This window comes from Falco biarmicus, chromosome 2 (genome assembly GCF_023638135.1).
Source record: "Falco biarmicus isolate bFalBia1 chromosome 2, bFalBia1.pri, whole genome shotgun sequence".
In the NCBI taxonomy this organism is placed as follows: Eukaryota; Metazoa; Chordata; class Aves; order Falconiformes; family Falconidae; genus Falco; species Falco biarmicus.
This window is the reverse complement of record NC_079289.1, coordinates 93,231,666-93,252,846: the sequence shown is the minus strand read 5'-3', so window position 1 is coordinate 93,252,846 and position 21,181 is coordinate 93,231,666. Positions and strand designations below refer to the sequence as shown.

At 41.5% G+C, this 21,181-nt stretch overlaps 1 protein-coding gene across 5 annotated transcripts in view; it reads right to left on the bottom strand.

The window, feature by feature from the left end:
- AP1S2 (adaptor related protein complex 1 subunit sigma 2) overlaps positions 1–12,784 on the bottom strand; it is a 32,420-nt gene extending 19,636 nt beyond the window's left edge. For 2 of the 5 annotated variants that reach the window (XR_008820393.1, XR_008820394.1), the window contains exons 1-4: positions 12,606–12,784; positions 11,072–11,250; positions 3,475–3,583; positions 2,421–2,558 (exon numbers count right to left, since the gene is read on the bottom strand). Coding sequence is in view for 3 of the 5 variants with exons in the window: in XM_056329747.1 (XP_056185722.1) it covers positions 2,019–2,039; positions 2,421–2,558; positions 3,475–3,583; positions 11,072–11,250 (447 nt within the window). In the remaining 2 variants the exon portion in view is untranslated. Of the gene's footprint in view, positions 1–2,007; positions 2,040–2,420; positions 2,559–3,474; positions 3,584–11,071; positions 11,251–12,605 lie in introns of all 5 variants that reach the window. The other 3 variants (XM_056329747.1, XM_056329746.1, XM_056329745.1) reach the window with 3 other exon arrangements.
- Positions 12,785–21,181: the final 8,397 nt, after the last annotated feature.

Below are 21,181 nucleotides of genomic sequence, written 5' to 3'. Positions count from 1 at the left end.
ACAAGTAGTCACTTAATGTATTTGTAATGATTTTCCTTTGTGTAAGTATTCTGTACAGCTTTTAATCTTTAAGGTGCTTCATACAATAATGTATGTAGCATTACTAATTAATAATGTTGTGTATTCAACACCAATTAATAATTCTTAAATTAGGCAATATGAGTATTCAAGGCCAAATAGAAGTTCCTTTGTTGCATGTAATTAGAATCTGACGTAGTCAAAAAACAAACACACAACAACCCTGCCAGAAATGGTTTGCACTTGGAATCAAACCACATGTCATTCCAGTAACTTTGAAGTATTCTGGGAAGCAGAAATTAACCAAAAGTACTGAGAAGTTTCCAGTTGTGACAAACTATTATTTTAACACCTCTCTTCAAACTCTGCATGTACAGTTGATATAAAAACAAACTTCTGCAGAAAAAGTCCAGCTTCATTGCAAGCTCGATTTAAATATGAACTCAGACTTTTTTTTTTTATAAACTAAAAATCAGATATGTGAAGCAGTTATATACTTGACCAACAGTCTGTATAACTAAGAATGAAAAACATAAAAATCAAACATAAGATTACGGTGGTGCTGTGAAACTTACGTTCTAATTTAATCAGAAAAATTTTAATAAACCTTGACAGAACAGAACATCTCATAGAAATGTGAAAAGGAAGGGTATCAGAATAAAGCTATCAGGGCAAGGGAAAAGTCTCACATTGGAAAAGTTGTATTTCCTTTTGTGTAAAATTTCTAACTTGAGGTTATATTAAATGTGAAAAGATAATGCTAATTGTTTTGATAAAAAAAATCAGTAATTAATTCCTAGAGGTAGAAAGCATTTTTGCTTTAGAAGAGCCCTAAGAAAATGGTGAAACTAAAATTCAAAAACAGTAAGAATGAGAAAAAATACAGTAAATCTATTTTATGTAAAATTAACTGTGCATTTGCATGAGACAGACTGGAATCGATAACTATTCTATCTGTTTTCATATACAGAAGAGCAAAAGATTTTAACAGAATGAACAGCTTATTTCCCCACCACCACCACTTTGGAAACTGCAACAGAACTTCTGATTAAGATACTTCCTTCCAAGAGTAAAGAAGGGCTCAACAAAAACAGCATCACAACACAAGCAGTAAATAAGCGCATGTATTTCCTCCCTAGAAAAACAGGGTAGCAAATCCATGTGTCACAGCTGACCTCGTTCATGACACTAACTAGCTGTGGACAGACAAGAACTTCAGTGTGCTGTGGATTTGCCTGTACTCTGAAAGGCTTACAAACACAACTACAAGGGTAAAGATCATCATGTGTTTGCCCATCCTATTAATAATATGATCAAAAAAATAAGAGTACTGTGTAGAACACAGAATGCTTATATGAGAATTAAGTAGTTAATTTTCAGGACAACAAAAAAATTGAAGGTTCACGCAAGGCATAAAAACAGAGGAGCTTACATTTATACAAAATCTTTCCAGTGAGCTTCAGTACATTTAAAGAAATCAAGGTTCATCATCCCTGTTAAACCATATGTTCCACTGACTTGCGCACAAGACTGATGACTCGCCCAGCACAGCAGAGTTTTGTGACTGCCATTTAGACATTCAAGGACCTTAATATTCAAGACTACAGCAATTCCATTAAAAAAAAAAAAAAACAACAACCCAAACCAAACAAAAACACCCCACCCCAAAACCAAACAAAAAAAAACCCAAACCCAAAACACCAAGCACAGGAAGGACAAACATGAGGAAATTATGCCAAGTTTTTCCTGTACCATTGAACCCCTTCCAATCAAATATTTTCCAAAGAAAAATGGAAGAGATGCAATCTGTCTTTCTTCAAAGTTAGTAATGAGTAACAAAAGCATTCAAAGTGAAAAAACACATTTTTATACTTCATTCTCTATGATTCTATGGCACTACTATTACTGCTTTCTCAACTTAAAAGACAGAAATGTTTCACAGTAAGCAACCTATAGCAGAAAGCCAAGTCTTTAGAATAACAACTATACCTGAATGAGTCTCAAAGAAGAGAGTCTAGCTTCTGGATTTCAGCAATAAAACAGTAAAGAAGTGAACATGCATCAGGTATGAGAAAAAACTAATGGTTGATCAGTAAAAAGAAGAAATGAACAACACATGAACAAAACTAAGTTAAAGCAACATGAACTATAATTATCTAGGTATACATTTAAAACAGCCACTTGCATTTCTAACAAAACGTAAAATCACAGTAGACTACAATATACACACGACAAACAAAATGAAAAGAGCAGAGATCATATTGCAGAGTCAGGACAACTAACTAGAAACTACATGCTAAGCATGCTAAAAAGCACCTTTCACAGGCTTACAGAAACGGGCACATTTTTGAGTCACAGACTACCATGCTGATACTTTGGCCAGAGAAGTTGAATTTGCTTACCTCCTGTAAAAGATCCGCCTGTTCGATGGCTTTGAGAACATTTTTCTTGGAAGTCTCCTGAACTTCCCCTCCTAAAAGGAACTCATCCAGAATAAAATAGGCTTTTTCAAAATTGAAGATGATATCAAGTTCACATACCTAAAAAGAACATCAAGCATTATTGCAAAGTGGAAGGATACTATCTACCGAGATATATCCTCTCACAAAACTTGCTCACAGCTTCACCAAACTTCACCAAACCAAGACGTTAGCCTCAGGCTACAACCTTTTAAGAAATGGGTCAACAAAAAAAACAACCCACAGTCCTTTGAAAAAACAATGAATGAGAATTATTTTTTCTTGCTTGCGTTAAGAACAGTTACAGCAATCTCTTTGAAAACCGTTTTCATTGTTAAAAAGGCTCCAATTCACAGCCATCAGTGTGACATGGCTCTTCATGAGGCAAGAGAATATACAAAATTTCTCTTCTTGCATGGAATATCCAAAGCCAGATCAGGCAATCTCACAGAAAAATGTGAAAACATAATCTCAACTTTCTTATTCATCCTGTGCATTTCCTAGTCAGAAGGACTAGGAAGGCAGAAGGATGAGCAGCAGTTTTTCTAAGAGTGCTGCTAATGTACATCACCACAGTTGTTTGTGTTTGCTGTCTGGGTAAGCAGATACCTGTCTTTTCTTTCTATACCACTCCTGCTAGTTCACAACCAACTGCCTCCTTTGGGAGCAGGTGCAAGAAGTGCACACACTAGAGCAGTGCCAGGGAGAAGAAAGCTGGGCACCTAGACAGAAAGCTAAGGATAAGATTTTATCTGTCCTCAAGTGAGACTACTACAAAATGAGATAAATACAGAGAATTAAAACTGGATTAGTAAATTCTTCTCCCAAATTACTAATTTTGTATTTTAACAGTTATATAGGCAACCATCAGTTTAGTTTGGCCAAGCACACAACATATAATGTGTTGGGTGCAGCTTTTCAACAGCTAGTTGATTGTATTTTTTAGAAGTGCTGTCCGCGTAAAATAAAATGACATAATATAAACAGACTAACTCACACTGCCAAAATACTTGTCAAGAAGTTCTACATAGCGATGAATTATTTCCAAGGTTATTAGTTCATTGTCCTGATCTTCAATAGCACAGCAGAAATACAGGCTTGCATATCTGTAATAACAAAATAATCCTGATGTTAGCCTAAGAACATGAACAAAATGAGCGCACCTGCGCTGTTATTACATTCTCAGTAGTCCCTCCTATTGAAGTTTAGCATACTGTAACTCTACATCAACAGCCATGCAAGTTTACCAAAGAATGGCTGAAAGAACAGCAGACATATGCATGTACAAAAGGGATCTGCCTCCTTGAGCCAAGCAACACTTCAGTCTTTATCATCCTTTAGCTGGTAGAATTTAATAAACCTATGAGGTGGCTGGAAAAGGAAACTTATTTGGTTTTATGGCCTCCTTGCAGAGTTCTGAGGCAAGATATTTTCTTTATTATCTGTAACATCCAAACACTGATGTATCAGTCAACAAATTCAATCTTAAATTTTTATCACACGATCTACAAACAGCTTTATTAAAAAACTATAGAAAATACCTAGGAAAGAGAAATTGAATTAGCAATTAGGATTTGGTCTTTATATAGAATTAAAGAAATACCCCCAGACCTTTGAAACTAATGCCATATACTCCAATTGCTATTAAGTCAACAACTCAATCACTACCAACTGCCCTGGTATCAGACTAAGGAGAAGCCATCAATCCACTTCCACCTTGGAAGACAGGGAATTCTTTACTTCAGATATGATCCTGAGTTTCACTTTAAAAACACCATCCAATTCTACTGTACTTACTCTACCATGCACTTTTTCCAAGTCATGTTTAAAAAAAGCTGATGCAAAACCAAAACAGGAATGAAAGCTGAAAAACCCATTTGTAGTATTTTCCAAAGTGCCCAAACCATATGCTGTACAGACACATGGCACAAATGAGATTTCAAGGGATACCTGTTGTAACTGATAATTTACATGAGCCAAAAATAGCTTTTGTTTGGCTGTTCAGAGAGGCCAACTGGCCACATTAAGCACTCCGAGTAACCAGCCCTATTGAAAAAGTCATCATTCAGATACGAATGCCAGGTCTGATGCATATTTGTTCACCATGTTGAAAAACACATACAACTTTTAAACATTACACATATTTTATCAGCTGAGACTTTGTAAGCCCCCAAAGGAACTGTCAGGGTTTTCAGCTAGAAACCTGCAAAAAAAACGTTGTGTTTTGTTGTACATTCAAATTTGTCTTCCAGCCACTCACTCACCTTGCATAATTTATGACCTGAATGTACCCCCCACTCTGCTCTAGCTGATTCAAATTGCTACACCTTCATCATGAACAACTAATCAGAACAACTTTTTTTTATTCAAAAGCTTTAAACTATTGTAAAAAAAAATATGCCTAGGACTTCTTTCCATCCAACCACAAAACATGATGAGGAAGGGGGAGGGGAGAGAGGAAGACACCTCCATTGAAGCACTTGACACTTAATTCCCTTGCTCTTTCATCTCTTCAGTGCTGACTACTCAGCTCATCAGAAGCACAGGTCTTTTTAATTTTACAGTGTTGTGTCTACACCTCACTGATTTTTCAAGGACATTTACAGTCATTGTATTAGCTTGTAAGAATCAATTTGTATAAAGCATCTTTTAGACAAAGCTATTTTTAAAAGTATTGGAAAGTAATAATATAAAGAAAAAACATGTTTGCAAACCTACCGAGTAGGTTTGTGTTTCAAACTCCAACCTACAAACTACTACTACAAACTACAGAGTTTTAAAGTCAAACTCTGAATTTCATTGTAGAAAAGAGCTTTGGCACATTAGTTGACAGTTATGCTAATTGCCAGCGCTCAGGCCAAATCCACCTTAAGGAAGCTTTCTTCATGTTCAGAAGTGCAGCACTGATTATGCTAAGTGTAGTTAAACTGTCCCCTTACAGTGCTTAAACCCAACTTGCATCACATACCAGCACACCTCATCAAGTTTGACTCAAATATTTGAAATTTACCCACATGGGGCAGTTCTGTTGTGCTTTCCTGTTACTTAAGAATCTCTTTTGATGCACATAAGTATTTCATGTGAATACCTGCACACACAAAAAAAAAAAAAAAACACACAGGGGAAACAGGGGAGGTGGGGGAGACTACCTAACATAAAATACTTTCCCAGAAAGTGGTCTGCTCTGTGTCCTCATTTAAAAGAAAACTTACATACTTTTGAAAGACATTGTTTGGCAGCTAGAGTGTAGATTACACATCCAAGCTCTGCCAACTGCAGTTTTGGGGAAAGAATAGACAAACTAAAACTACTCAGTGGGCATCTTAACACAAAATGGAGGCTTCGGTATCTATCATTATATGCAGAGAATATTTTTTGAAGCATTTTAAGTTACAACTGTGACTAATGGATCACTACTCAACAAAAGGCAAATGCAGGTTCAGTAAGCCTACATTGCAAATAGTAGAACAGTATAAACAAGTTAGCCATCAGTGCAAAGGGCATGAGCATACTACAAACACATACGTTTCTTCAGACCCAAATTCTCAAAGACAATAGTTTACTGCAGTATTTTTTTTTTCTCTGCAGGCTGGAGCTTCGGAAAAAAACGACCACATAAGTCTACAGCAGATAAACTAGAGATTTTGCCAAGGGTAGAAGCGTACCTGAGTGTCCATATAAACATGAGTAGATAACTGTACTTGGGCTGAAAAAGATTTCTGCTCTGCAGAAGCCTTGTTTCTGCCTAATGAGCCTGACAGAAACCTGTCTTTCATATGCACCCAATGAAAAGGCAAATCCCAATAGTAAAGTATGCCACATCACACAAAAGCAAATGTAGTGCAGTCTGGAAGAAACATTCTGCCCTTTTTATTTTTATTGCAATTGTGGGAGTTTTCTTCTCAGTAGGTATTATTAGCAGAATCTTCAGACTCAACTCAGCTGCTTACACTCCTTTAGGGAAATATTTTATGATAAATATGGTATCTTATGATAATATTAAGTGTTTTATGGCATCATAAAGGGGACCAAAACCAGAGAGACAAAAAGTTTGGAAAAATCACCTAAAAATGTAATATGGAATACAAGAACAAAAAGGAAACACAGAGGTATAAATATTTAAACAAATTCCTGCCTTTAGACAGATGACCTTAGGGCTTTTTTGTGACATGAAACAAACGCTGGGACCTCCCTTTCAATAGTTGCAATAGTTCAACAGTGGGAAGTCACAACTGGCAGGCAGAGTTCTCCACTACTACTCTGCTTGCAACCAGGTTCAGTAACTAACTGCTGGTAGATCAGGTCACTGTGGGTAGGGCATAACTTGCAAATCCTACCAGTTCAGTGGTGTTCTACTAGGTGAGAGAACATCTGCATGAAGTCATCCTGGAAATCCGTCACCAGTAAAGCTGCAAGCAAGCCTTGTCAGCATCTAGGTCACTTTGCATGTAGATCCTAAGTGCAGAAATTTAAAGCTTACAGAGTTCGGCAGAAGCACAGCTGAACTGTGAATGACAACCAAGCTGCCTTTAAGAGGCAGACAAGTGCTTAAGGGAGCCCAAGAATCTGTGGTTTGGCAACAGCTGACCCAGTGAAAACTGGGGCCACTAAAAAGTTATGCTTTGCAAAAATATTTTTTTTTCTCCTCCAAAAATCTTACACATTTCTTTAATAAAATAACAAGTTCTGAGACTCTAGGACAGGCACATCAGTGACTATTCAGTCAAGGATACAGAATCAACAACAGAACACTAATGAAGTTAAGCATTTCTTTTACTGTTTCTCATTTCAGCAAGGCTATACCCTCCAGTAGTTTTAGAAATGAACAAAAGCCTGGCACTGGTAATCCTTCAAGAAAAAGCTACCGCTTCTTGATTCTGAGGTCTTCTAGTACCACACAAACTAGAATCCTGTACAAAGAGGACCTGATCAAGTCAAAATAATCAAACCCATGTATCACATTCACTAGAATTGTTGCATTCAGTCAGTTTTACAGTTCCACCTGATCAACACCATAGTAACATCTTTAACAGATACAACTAGCAGCTAAGATGTACAGAAAGATAGCGATCACATCAGCTGCTGGGCACAAACCACTGGCCACGTGACTGCACCTTAGGTTCACAATACTTTGAGCTAAGCGGCACATTACTAGCAGAATGGGCTCCTCCCTTGTTTCTTTCAGTGCAGGGAAGGTAAAGTTTTAAAGCTTCTTTTTCCTTAAGTCTTTAACATAACCTGTGATTATGGTTCTTTTATATTAAAGACTATTAACAAAACATGAAGACCAGCACAAGCTATGTCAGTTTTCTAACTTTATAATGCAATCCAAAATCACACATAAAAGCAAAGCCACAATCCTTAATCAAATTACCAATCAACAATAACCAAGTCACATGATCTGTTAACCAAATGCTAACAAAGTAAAATTTTCATAAAAATCAATTATTCTGCGATTTCTGATTGACTGCAATATACTACACAATGAAAATCTGTGCCAGAAGCTAGAACAGTGAATAGCTGAGGTCTTAAAAAAAAAAAAGACATCTATCTTAAGTCCCTTTTTAGTAAAATTAGAAATGTTAATATTTAACACATTTCTCTGCCACAAGGGGAAATCTGCATGAGCTTCTACCCTACATGCTCCAATACCACTACAGTTAGTTTTTAAAATGGTATAACATGAAAAGCAATCATTAATTGTGTCTGCTAAGTTCTAATTAGATGTTTGCAGATGACTCCCTCTCTATTTTCAAAAAGTACAATTGTTATTGGCATCACATATTTGATATTTTTTTTTCCCCCAGGAAGTCACTTCAAACCCCTATTCGTCTCTAAGTTAGAAACTCACATGCTTTTTCAATCTTCTGGTGTCTACCAGCCTGAAAAACTCTCTTCCAAACCAGCTACAGAATACATACATCCCAATTCACGAACGTCAAAAGCAGGGCACCCTTTATTCAGTGTTTTGTAACCCTGAAGAAAAAAAATTAAGGTGGCAACGACTGTCCCTATTTTGCAACCATTATTAATGCTATGTGTATGAAACCAAGAAAAAGAAGTCACACATTCAGATGGATTTCAAAACACTTAGTTCCATCTTCTTGAAGTTTCATTCAGAAAGCATCCTGTAAGGATGAAATGCTACAGAGCTAAAGAGGCTGATCAAAACAGTTCAGTTTTCTTGATAAATGTAAAGTATCAGAAGGCAGCAAAAGCTACTGGCTTGCCAATTTTGCATTTGAGCTCATTCTGTTCTTGCAAAAAGGTACAGCAATGAGACCCTTGAGTATACTTCTAATAATGCCAACCATTCTTTGAGTCACAATATCTAGGTCAATTCTCTCTTACATGTTGACAGTAGATACACTCTAAAAACAAGAACAGCACATCAATATCAGCAATTTAAAGATGAAGATAATAGCAATGATACACACACTACATGTATAACAGCACCATGCACATACTTTTACAACTTATTAAATGAAAAACATTTGCACCAGGAGGTCCAGATCCTTCCCAGTAGTAGATCAGACAATAAGAGAGCTTAATAGAGATGCTCAAGAGCCCTTCCCCTGTAAGCAACTGGGAGCACCTTTCGCAATTTCACAAACCACACAAAGTTTGTGCAGGTGTGTTTTCAGCCACTCACCTTTCAGAAAGTGTTAAGACTTCTACTGTCATGGTTGGCTTGGGATTATCTACTTTCGAGCTGTAACACCTCCCTTTTCAAAGAAATCACACTAGCTGGTACTCATCTACTTGAATTATGGTGGGATGACTGGAAAATGACCCACAAACCTAGAAGCTGTTAATGTTATCAGATAGATTAATCAATCACCTCTTATACCCAACCCTTCTGGTGACATTTTAGCCTAATAAAACATGCGAAGAAAGCAAACGTAAAACAAGTTTGAAGTGTTCATTAGTTTGATACAAGCTAATCTTAAGCAAGGTTTCACAGGCTGGCTGTGCCAGATTGGTTTGCAGTGAAAGAAGCTACTGCAGTCAGCTGTGCACACCAGCAGTCTAGCAGATGGACTGCAGTCTACATCCAGCCCAAAAAGGTCTAGATACATCTCCCCAACAAATTTCTTCATTCTCCTTGACCACAGGGCCCACAGCACACTACTGATATGCACAAACACCAGAACTTTCAGCAACTCAAGTCATACCCAAATTTCCACCAGTTCCCTAGACACAAAAGGACACAAGTAGTTGTTACAGCAAGAAACAGACAGGGAGGGAAAGCAGCTGTGGAATCAGCTCACCACAGGAATAACTACTGCTGTTCAAGACTGGGCAAGGAAGGCAATTGACTGGCCTATTCATGCCTAATTTTTCCCATTTAGTCCCATAAAAGGCCAGCTGAAAGAGCAACTGAAGGCATTATCACTTCAGGGAGCACACAAAGCATTTGAGCAAGCTTGTCTACATGTATGTACAAGAAATTCTGTGAGGAAATCAAGAGGCAGAAGGATGAACCGTGCATGCTTTAAGTACAGCCTCAGCACATTGTTCCTCCTCTTTCCTCCTCGTGTTAGAGAACTACACGCATTAGACTGCTAATATTCACATGCATAATGTTACATGCACCAGTGTATATATGAAACCAGGACTTAAAACATCTAAACCTTTTTGATTCTACCCATTTGGTACACTGGAAAAGAGTTACAAACACTTCATTTGAGCTCCAGTTCTCTCTGTCCTACCTACAGAGAGAATACAACAGTATTTATTGTAGGGCACAAGTTATTTACTATCACAAAGAGAAAAGAACGGATAAACCTCCTGAAGTTTATAACTAACCAGGGAAGGGAGATAACCCAAGGTTTTGTAGCACCAGCTTTAGCTGGAAGAGATGCAGTCTACCACATCAGAATGAGGATTACTGTTATTTGTGGAGAAAATTACGTTCACACTGCTGTGTTTTAATACATTCAAAAGATCAGCACAAAGCTAAAAAACGCTTGCCAAATACTCCTAGAAAAGTTAGGAAACAACTGAGAAATTAAGCTATTGCAAAGAAAATTATGCAGTACTTCCAACAAAAGAAAGCTACCCATGGTATCTTCAATTAGGACAAATGCCTTTTTGTATTCACAGAAAAAAAAATTATTAAAAAAAAAATCAAAAAACCAAACTAGGTACTGTGCAAAGTAATTTTCTTATTTCTATGAGCCTTTAGAAGTAAGTTACATTTTCAGGCAGTTTATGAAGTCACTGCCTGAAGTAAATGTTTATAAAATCTAGATTTTCTTTATCACCTCTTAAATCTTATATACTTCATATCTGTAAGCATTTATGTACTGTCTGAATCTAAACAGAGAATCAAAAACCTCCACTCCTTGTGGAAGTAGAAGGAAATCTCATTTCTTCAGCACATTTCTAAATGCATGAGTGATTTTCTACACATGAATGATTCCTACTTGGTTATCAAATTAGATTCAAGGGAAAAGTCAGTCTTCTCCATAACTAGCAAAGGGAAGGGGTGGGGGGCGGGGGGAAGAGAAAAATCAACCTTTTTTTTTTTTTGCTACTTATTACACTGTTTGTGATCTATGGCAATTACAAGGTTAGTGAGACAGAACAACCTTTTGTAGACAATCTTCAGGTCTCTCCATTCCAGGAAGCTGCACATTTTCGGTTTGCGGGCTAACACAGTTTGAACAAGTTCCCTCGTGATTTTCTTCTTTTCTTTGTCCGATAATGGGACATACCACTTCTGGAGTCTCAGTTTCCCCTGGCGACTAAAAAGCAACATAAACTGCATCTGTTGAATTAGAAGGAAAGGGAGGGGGGGGAAAAGGGATTAATCTCAGTCTCTCAGTTCTGAAAAGATTTTGGTGATGAAAACCAAACAGGAAGCAAGATAGCATCCAAAAACCTAACTACGTTATGTATTTCTATAGCAGTGGCAGATGTTACACAAGATTTGGAAGTACCAGTAATACAAAAGATTCCACTGAACAAGGTCAGTCAAAGCAAAGAGAGCAGAAAGCAAACACAAGTTTCAGAAACGGGTATTAGAACCCAGAGGTAGTGACGGAATACATCAAAATTTCAGACAAACCACGTCCAGCACTGGTATGGTTGCATTTGCGTTTACTACAGCAAATGACAAAAATCCCAGCACAGCGGTCTCCTCAAATACCCAAACTCAGTTTCAATTCACCGGATTAGAGCCTTACAGCAGGAGCAATTTGGACTTAAGATCTTTCCGAAAAGCCTCGGAATACTTTAAAAGGCATTAAATCTCCCAACGGAGAGTCCTACGGCATAGAAAAGCCTAGTCTTTTCTCACATTACACAAAAGGAGTAGAGATTGAGTGCTTTCCCTGCGGTCCTATGGTCCAGGTCTCGCTTCCTCTAAAGGAGTGATGGTGCAATTATATTTTGAGGAACTTGTCGGCTGTGTTTTCCAGCAGCTGCAGCGTTCGAGCAAATGGCTTTTCTCTTTTTTTTCCTTTTTCTCTTTTTGCTCGAAGTTGTATCGGGCTGAGGAAGTTTCCCAGGCAATATGACAGACCCGAAATACGATGAGAAAGCCCAGCCTAGTCCCGGGTGACAAGTCCCACCAGCGCCAGCGCAGACAGGCGGCGGCCGGGCAGCGCGGCGGTGCCGGGGCGCTCCCTCGGCGGGGGCAGCCCTCCGAGCCCGCAGCCGCCCCCCCTCCGGCCGGCGCCGCCGCCACGACACCCCCTCGCCTCCCCCCGCCTTCAGGCGACCCTCCCGGCCCCGCCGCGGCTCCTCCCCGCGCGGGAGCGGTCGCGGTCGCCCCGAGAGCGCCGCCGGCCGCGCGGCCCGCCCCGACCCGTGAGGAGAGCAGAGCCCGCTCCCCCCGCCGGGCGAGGGCCGCCGCCCGTCCCAGCCCGGCGTGCGGAGCGGGGGAAGCGCTGCCGCCGAGGCGCACGGTGTGTCTGTACGCTGGCGGGGGGGGGGGGGAAGGGAGCGGCAAGAGGGAGAGCCGCCGGCCGCCCCCTTCCTCCCTCGGCCGCTAACAACCGCTCCCCGGGGCGTGCTGGAGAGGAGCGGTCCCGCAACCCGGGGCAGGGAGAAGAGCTCCCGCGTCCCGCCGCACCCGGCGCGGGGAGGGAGGCGAGCCCGTCCCCACGCGGCTGTGCTCACCGTGCCCCGGGGGTGGGGGGCAGGAGGACGAAGAGAAGGAGGCGGCGGCACCGCTGCCCAGGCTGCTCCTGCTGCTGCCGCCGCGGCTGCCGAGCGGGACTGAAGGGAGGGGAGGGAGATGCCCACAGCTCGAGCCCGGCTCGAGCGCGCGCGCGCGCCCCTCAACGGCCTTCCCCCCCCCCCCCCCCCTCCGCGCGGGCGGGGCGGAGCCGGGCTCGCGGACGCCGCTCCCAGGCGGGTGGGGGGGGTGGGGGGAAGGGAGGGACGGTAGGCGGGGCCGGGCGGCGCCCCTGCTCCCCCCTTCTCTCTCCCAACAAAACTTTATTAGCTTGGCGGCTCGCGGTAGCGGGGGACTGGGGCCGAGGCGGGCGCACGCGCAGTGCGGCGAGGCGCGGGGATCTGGGGGAGCTGGCCGCCACCCAACCGGGGAGCTCGGCGCAGCGGCGGGCGGGAGGAGAGAAGCGCGGCACTGACCAATCAGAGGGAGGAAGAGGCGGCGGGGGAGGAGCCGGCGGCGGCGGTGAGAGGGGCTGGGTAGGAGGCGGGGTTAACGGAACTTAATCCGCCTGGTCCGTATTAGGATTGGGCAACAGCCGGCGCGGCAACAGCCAACCAGAAAGCGCAATGCAGATAGAGGTCCGCAGGCAGCCAATGGGCCGGCGAGGCACGGCGCTGGGGGAATGACATCAGTCAATCAGGCGCCCGGAGATTGAGACTCCTCCCGCGAGCGCCCCGTCCCCGGGGCAGGGCAGGGGAGGGGAGGGAGGGGAGGGAGGGGCGGCCGGGCCGCGCCTGCGCCGCCCCGTGTTTCCTTCTAGCACGTGCGCGCCCCGCTGGGGGGGGTTGGAGGCGGAGGCGCGCGCGGGGCGGGGCGGCGCGGGGCGGGGGGCAACCCCCGGGAGGGGATGCGGCGGGAGCAGGGCAGGGCCGGGGCCGGCGGCACCGCTTCTCCCCGGGAAGTTTTTCCCCAAAGTCACCATGGTTGCCAGCGGAAATTAGATTCGCAGGGACAGCCGCCGTCACGTATTTAGCGGTGTTGTGTTCCGCAAATCCAGTTTATTTATTTTTATTCGTGTGCAGCTTAAGGAGAATTTCCGTGCCCGAAGAGCTTGATTTGGGAGTTTGGCTGGTTTTGTTTCTTTTTTTTTTTTTTTTTTTTTTGGGGGGGGGGGGGTTAGTTCTAATTGGCGTAGGCTGAAAAGACGCGGTGAAATTTTAGTTGGACTAAATCTGCAGATGTGTCTTTTCCAGCCAGCGTCGGATCAGCTTGTAAGAAATAAAAAAGAAAAAAAAAAGTCTTTTAAGGACTTAGAGCTTTCTACATCATTAGCGTTCATCTGCCCAGCAGCATTAAAGGTGGCAGTGGCCAGAAAAGATGACCTTAACCCGCTGATGCTTTAATGGTGTAACAGTGACGGACAGCACTAGGCAAAAAGGTTGTGCCCCCCTCCGCAGCTCTCCTAGGATCAGCTCCAAGTGGTTTGGGATGTGCCATGCTTTTCTTACTTTTTATTATCGACACTTAAAAAAAGCTTATCCTTATGGCTACAAACCAGCTGTGGCAGCAGAAACCAGTGCTGGAAGTGCTTTTGTGTGAAAACGTGGAAGGTCTGAGAGGAAAGCCAACTTTCTGGCATTTCAAGGAATGCTATGGTCAATTGTACTTGAGGAAAACTGCAAGTGTATTTCCCACATTATAGGAGAGGTTGTAGTTGTAGAGAAAAGTGAGATGGGGGTAAGGAGGCATGCATGAAACCAAACTGAATGGATAAGGCAATTGTGATATTAAAGGTCATGTAAAAAGTGAGACTACTGTTGTAGGGGCTTGTTCCTGACATACTTAATGTTTGTTTAGCAGCCATCTCATTCTCGTTTGAACTTGCCTTTCATCAAGCACAGGAACAGATGTGTGTGGATCTGTTATCTCAAAAAGTCTTCCCTTATACCAGTGTATTACTTTGTCCTCAGTAGTTACCATGCATTGCAGCTCTGCTTGTTGCTTGTGAGGCTGTTCCCTGGTCTAAAATACTCTGTTGTTCAGAAAGCTTTTCATAAATGATCTCTTTCCTAATCTGCACTTCGCAGTTCTTGAATTTAGCATCATACATCCTATTAGTTCTCCATTAGGAGTGCATGCACACTTCAGGTGCTTCTAGATCTTCTAAATCATTATTTAAGCCAGCAACCAACTTTTATTTTTCTTCATCTGAGCTACTTCCAGTATATTAGCACCATTAAGGTAATGGGAGCTCAGAAATTAATTTCTGAAGGAGTTGCACCAGACCTGTATTACAATTTGTCACTTCCCAGCTCAGTGAAATATTTCTGCATATGGATAAAGCTGCACATTCTACAAACGCTGAGTTGATTGAAATCAGATGAACTACCCAGATGGTTCAAGAAATGTATGTATTTTGGTGGCATAAAGGCAAAGTCTCAAAGCTCCACTGACTCTTTGCTTTGATCCTGTATCTTTGTTTTATTTTTTTGTCAGATTTCCTGCTCAGTTTCAATTTACGGTTTCAGCCAGTAATGCAAGGGCAATTGTCCCACTGTTTTCCTCCCTCGTCTTTGTTACTTGGCCGGATTTCTTCAGACTTTAACCTGGAGTTTCTTAATGAAGTCTCTTCCTGGTCAGAATCACTACTATATGCATTTTAAGGTGGTATGATAAGGCATATGATACCAGTGGTATATCAGGCGTGGTGGGAACGTGTCTAGCCAGGTCTGACTCGGCTGATGCTTTCTGCCTTCCTCAGCCTGTCCTGCCTACTCATCACTGTTCCAGTTGGAGGATGCAGTCCTCAAGTTTGCCCGGATTACCATTCGTACGATCCTTCCTTAACTCATTTATCTCAAAATGACCCTGCTTATATTAAGCAATTTAAGGTGCGATTGTGTAGCGGTTTCAGATGATCTAAATCCTGACTTCTCCTGCCCCTCGTCCCATTCCCAGCTCCATGATGCCTTGTCTTTTCCTGTCCTGGCATTTTGCTGTGTCTTACATTGGCCATTGCCAACGAGGTTGCTTTTGGCTGTACAGGTGATGATACAGTAACGGAGTGAGTTGGTTTCAGGATTGAGTACCTCTGTCAGGAGGGCAGTGACAAAGGGAGGTAATGCTGTGCTTTCTGTTTGTGCTGTTTCTTTCAGGAACTTCAGAAGGCTTGCTGCTTGCATTTTTTTGCAGTGTTGCAATTTATATTAATTACCCCTCTTTATACAGACTCCATTGTTTGTTCCGGCAAGAAATTATACTGTCACTTACCCATTGAACTAGCAATATACTGAACTAGCTGTAATTATCAAATTGATAAAGATACATATGATTGCTTAAAACAATAATATAATAGCCTTTAAGTATTCCACAAACCTGTGACAATGTGAATGTCATGCAGTCTAATTTTAGACATGACACAGTGAGTCTTCTGTTCATTAGCCTTTGTTTATTGTCTTATAACCAGCTTTAACAAGACGGATTTTAAGGAATGAGTTCAGTATTTTGGTTTCTAAGCCATGAATGATAACCTCCTTGTTTATTATGGATGGATCTTTTAACTGCTATAGCTGTAAAATCCTTGGTATTCCATTTTAGATGTAAGGCAAGTCTTCAGGGGATGTATCCATTGACCATAAGACATTCGGGGTCCCCAGCCAAGAGTTTGCTCTCTAGGTTATTTGCAGCATGACTTGACACACAGAAGAGAGCTGCCTGGAGCTGGGGAGGGAGGCAGGGTGGGAGGAGGGAAGCTTACATCACATAAGATTCAGTTTGCTTGAGGTTTGCCTGGTATGGTTTATGTCAGTTCTTGAGGAGTTTTGTTTGATTGGTTGCTTGGGGTTTTTGGTTGGTTGTTTAGTTAATTAGAGTATAGTGGGTTTGTCTGGGATATTGGGTTTTACACCAAAATTAATAAGGCAAACATCCTGGCATTTGGCACTTCATGCATGGTGTTAAAGGCTTTTATAACATGAACTATTTATTATTTCCAATGGAAAAAATGTATACTCAATTTTAACAGCTTGGGGTTTTTTGTCCTTCAAGAAAGCAACCCACTATTTAGTAAAGAAAGGCGCTGCTCCTGCCTCCTTTTCAACCACCTCAGCACCTTAAAGAAGAGGGCAGCATACTTTGAAAGTGCATACTGTATCTTTGCAGGCCTCCGCTAAAGTAGGCGGTGGATGTATGAGTGAGACTCATTTTATTGTTAATTTATCTTTTTGATGCTCAATAGCAGACTCCATTTTCATTGACTGAATAACTGTGGAGTCATTATGAAGGCAATAAGAACTGAGCTACTAGCCTTGGAAGTGATTACTGCTAGATTTCTGCCTCTTAAGCCTCCCAACAGGATGTTGCATTATTATATGCAGTTCTCTTCCCTGATGTACTGTCTGAGCGTTGGCCAAACTATCGGTGTACCACTATGATTCATGCAGAACACTTAATCTCAGTGGAGCCAAAGTAAGTATACATAAGCCCGTAAATGGCAGTTTTCGTTGCTGTGCTCCTTTTTTACATGGAGCTCTCTCTCTTGATGAAAAACTATTTAGTGCAATCTAGTAGCCTGATTGCTGGGTGCTAGTAAATCATCAGCTCATGCCTGGAATTCTTACCCACCTGTCTTTTCTGTGTAGGGCTTACAGGTTTGCCAGTGAGAGACTTCTGGACAATTACTTGTTTTAAAATACTATCGGTTTCTAATAGTCACGTATAGCTTTCAGAAACATGGATTGTTAGGCCACATGTGCGATAGGCACAGCTACAAATAAAGTATCACAGATGTTTGTCCTTGAAATTGAATTTTCAGAGCTGAAGGAGTAGTTTGAAGTGTGGTCTTCCAGCCTGGTTGTGAGAACTACAGAGTCTGAACTATGCCTTACACGTGTCATTTGCTTTGGAAAATAAAAACCTGCTTTTGAAAGTGTCTGAATAGGCACAAATGAGGTTAGGGAATGTGGTAGTTACCAGTCACCAAGGGCTTCTTTTTGTTTACCGTGTTTATTATCCTGAGCCTGGTGCAAGGCGCAGCAGCTGTTTGAGTAAGACACACACAAGCCAGCTGGTAGCACTGTGTATGTTGGGCAAGTAAGCAGCATATTTCTCTTTTGCTGAGGTGATGTTCTTTCATTTTTCAATGTTTCTGTTGGAGTAGTGCTCAGAGGCCCCACAAGTGAAGAAATTAACTGCTCTGCAGACGTTCATGAAGAAATTGTCATGGCTTCTAGCTTTCCTTCCTGCTCCGCTGCTACAAACTGTGCCACAGTGCAGCAAAGAATTGAATGGTTTCTGAAGGACGTGTGTGTGTGAGGAGGCTTGGCTTTTCAGCTTCACAAGGTAAGTCACTGGGAGGAAGGGAGAGAGGAAAGGAAAGGGGAGGCTGGGATTTCTGAGGCTGTGTCAGTACTTTGAGTTGTTGAATACAGCATCTCATGTGTATGTTGCTCATCCTCTGTCAGTTCTAAGAAAGCAGTAGCTGCCACTGCAGTTTGTAAAGTGGCTGATGCTGCAGGTTAAGCAGTACATACTTGCCAGATCCATTCCCTCAGATGAAGGAATGCTTGGATAGGCTTGTGCACAGCTGCTCAATTTTGCCCAGGATAAAGATATATTTTTTTTAATATACCAGAGTACAACTCCGGTTAGGACACTTGTGAAGTCAGACACATTCAGTGTAAAACACTGTGTAGGTTTTCTGTAATACAGTTTGATCACCCTAAGTCCGTGGAATTCCTCATTTAGGCATGTATGTCCTCTTTTGCCCTTGCTATGAGGCATGCCCAACTGATTACCCTGTGAGGCCTCTTGAACTGACTGTGTGAAGAGCCTGATCTAACATAGCTCAGCAGGTTCTACCTCTTGCACTAAGGAGATAATCCAGTTTCCAACTTCTGACTTTCCCAGATTGGCGCATTGCTTTGTGTAACCAGGACAGAAGATACAGACTTGTGTGTCCTAATTTTCAGCAGATAGAAACTTGTCATGGAAACCTGGAGACTGGTCTGAATCTGAAATGGTAACCTAAACCTAAAATGTTTCATGTTATAATCGGACTCCTAAATCTCCCATGCTTCCACACTGATCCTACAGTAGTACGCTAAGCTTTCATTTCAAATCCTTCTGGAAAACTCAATATAACTTCCACTGTCATTTTAAGGAAAATATTTTACATGATCTGCCTAGATCTTGCCACTACCAGGAAGGGATGACGTCTGTAAGGCCTTCATTTATTACCATTTTTGACTGAAGTGTTTGAAGTGGATGAAACTAGGGCACTCAAAGGCCTGTAAATCATTTACTCCCTAATTTTAAAGGCTCAAGAAGAATTTGTGGTGCTTAGATTTTGTGCTGGCTGTGTCCACATGTGAGAAAATTTTATCCATGTGAATTCTTGTTTACGCTGTTTGTACCCCCTCTCTTGCCATTACTTTGTAAAGCCTGTCTTTGCAGTGCCACCCTCAGCCCATCTTAAAGCTGCTGAACAGCAGTTTCAGCAAACATCTTTGCCAGAAGGACGTGTGCATCAGTTGAAAGGGTATGTACCTGGGACCTCTAGGTTTTGGATCTCTAGGTTTTGAAGGATTTTGAAGAACTAAAGAGCATAGGAGATGAGTGCGACAAAACTCACCATGATATCTTATGGAAAGGGAATGTGATTTTATAAAAATATCTCTGTAAGTAGTTGACTGCCTCCCATTACGCTTTCACATCCACATACTCCGCAGCACCAAAATGTGCATGTTTAAATGGTCTGGCCAAGGTCACGTTTGTGATCACACAGAGCATAAGGATGCTGTCTGTTAAGTCTTCATTGTGCCTCTGGGTTACTTGATTGGCAAATGAACTGATTTTGGACTTCCTTTTTATGCTCCCTAGGAGGGGATGTGTCTGGGATACTTTGCCTCACTATTTTGTTTCACCCTTCACAAATTCATGAATGTCATTAATGTCCTGTTGCCTTTGGGTATTTTATGGTTCTGGACTTGTTCTTTGTCTTGTCTGATACCTTCTCTTTAGGTCAGTTTGTTCCTTCTCCTCATGTGCATACCTTTCTTTTTAATACATGTTCTACTGCTTGTTCTGGTACTTTCATACAAACACATACACATGTGTCCACTCACACTCTGTTAATGCCAATCTTAGTACTTGTTACAAATCATTGCAAGAGGGCCAAGTAGCTCCTCCTTTTGCCCTGAACACTTTCTTCCTCAAGTGCAAGCCTCAATTTTTATTTCCATCTCTACAGTAGCATATCAAATACAGTTAGAACCCTGTCTCAGTTAGAAGACCCTATTTACTCTCTGACTTTAGGATTCTCCCATATTCCAATGGGTCATTAGTGAAACAAAGCCAAAAGGACATTCAATTATTTGCTCAAGTCTGAGAGGCCAGTGTTTCAAAACTGCAGTGTGCGCTATTAACAAAGATGAATCCTTTGGCAGTGTATCCTTCCTACTGCAAAATACTTGCCATGTGGAACCTAAGACCCTTATTACAAATTCATGAATGATTTTAATGCATCCTGGCAGCTTTCATAAGCATTGCAGTCATATGGAAAGAAAAAAAGATCATTGGTTTGTGCAAAATAATACAGCTATGCTCATATTTGATCTATCTCTCTAATGGGAAAGGAATACTTAAACTTTTTTTTTTAATTAATCAAGAGATGTTTCTACTACATTACATCTCACCAATCTTTTTAGAAGTCATGTTCAATAAGAGGCAATAACTCAATGCAGAGCATCAACAAAAGAGAAAAAGATGTCTAAAATGTGCAGGTCCTTGATGTGCTGGAGGAGTTGTAAAATCATGTTGTAAAACTTAACTACCAGTTGTCAGAAAGTAACACTCTAATAGGAAAATCTGGCTATGAAGGAGTCCTTTCATTTCTTCATAATATTTTAAACACTTTCCCCAAAATGCAAGTTTCCCTTCGAGCACTCTTAACTTAGAGGCACTGTTTGTTGCAGAGACAAAGCTGTCAGAAAGGAAATCCGATCGTAGAGTAAGCAGATTTTATTTCCCTGGGCACTATGGTGCAAAATGATAGCAACAGTCAACAAGTAACATTTATTGTGGTAGGTGCTTGAAGAAGTACCCAACAGCTGATTTTTAGTACAATTTTCATAATATTATATTTTCCCAGTAAGCAACTGTGTAGAAACAAAAGAGAGATTGTAGTGTCGCAAGTCGGAGAGGAAGCATGCATGGGAGAGTATGCATTGAAATGAGTGGTGTTCCAGAACTGCTGTATATAATACAGTCAACCCTGATGCAAGTCCAAAACTAAAGATTCAGACTTTCAAAATTCTGTCTCTTTTTTTCTATAGAGCCAAACACAGCTGAGCTTTGGATAGGACTCCTAAATGCTATAAAATCTCTTCTTTCTGTAAGTTAAACAAGTTTGTCTCACTTGCTCAGATTTGTAAAAGGACCTCCTGTGAAGAAAGTTTGCAATCAATCTCTCTTCCCAGTCTGCCATGGAGAAATTAGTTTTAGAGCTTGCTTTGCTACTGATAAATAATATTAATAATAAAAAATAATAACAATCAGAATTAGGCATCCTACCTCTCTG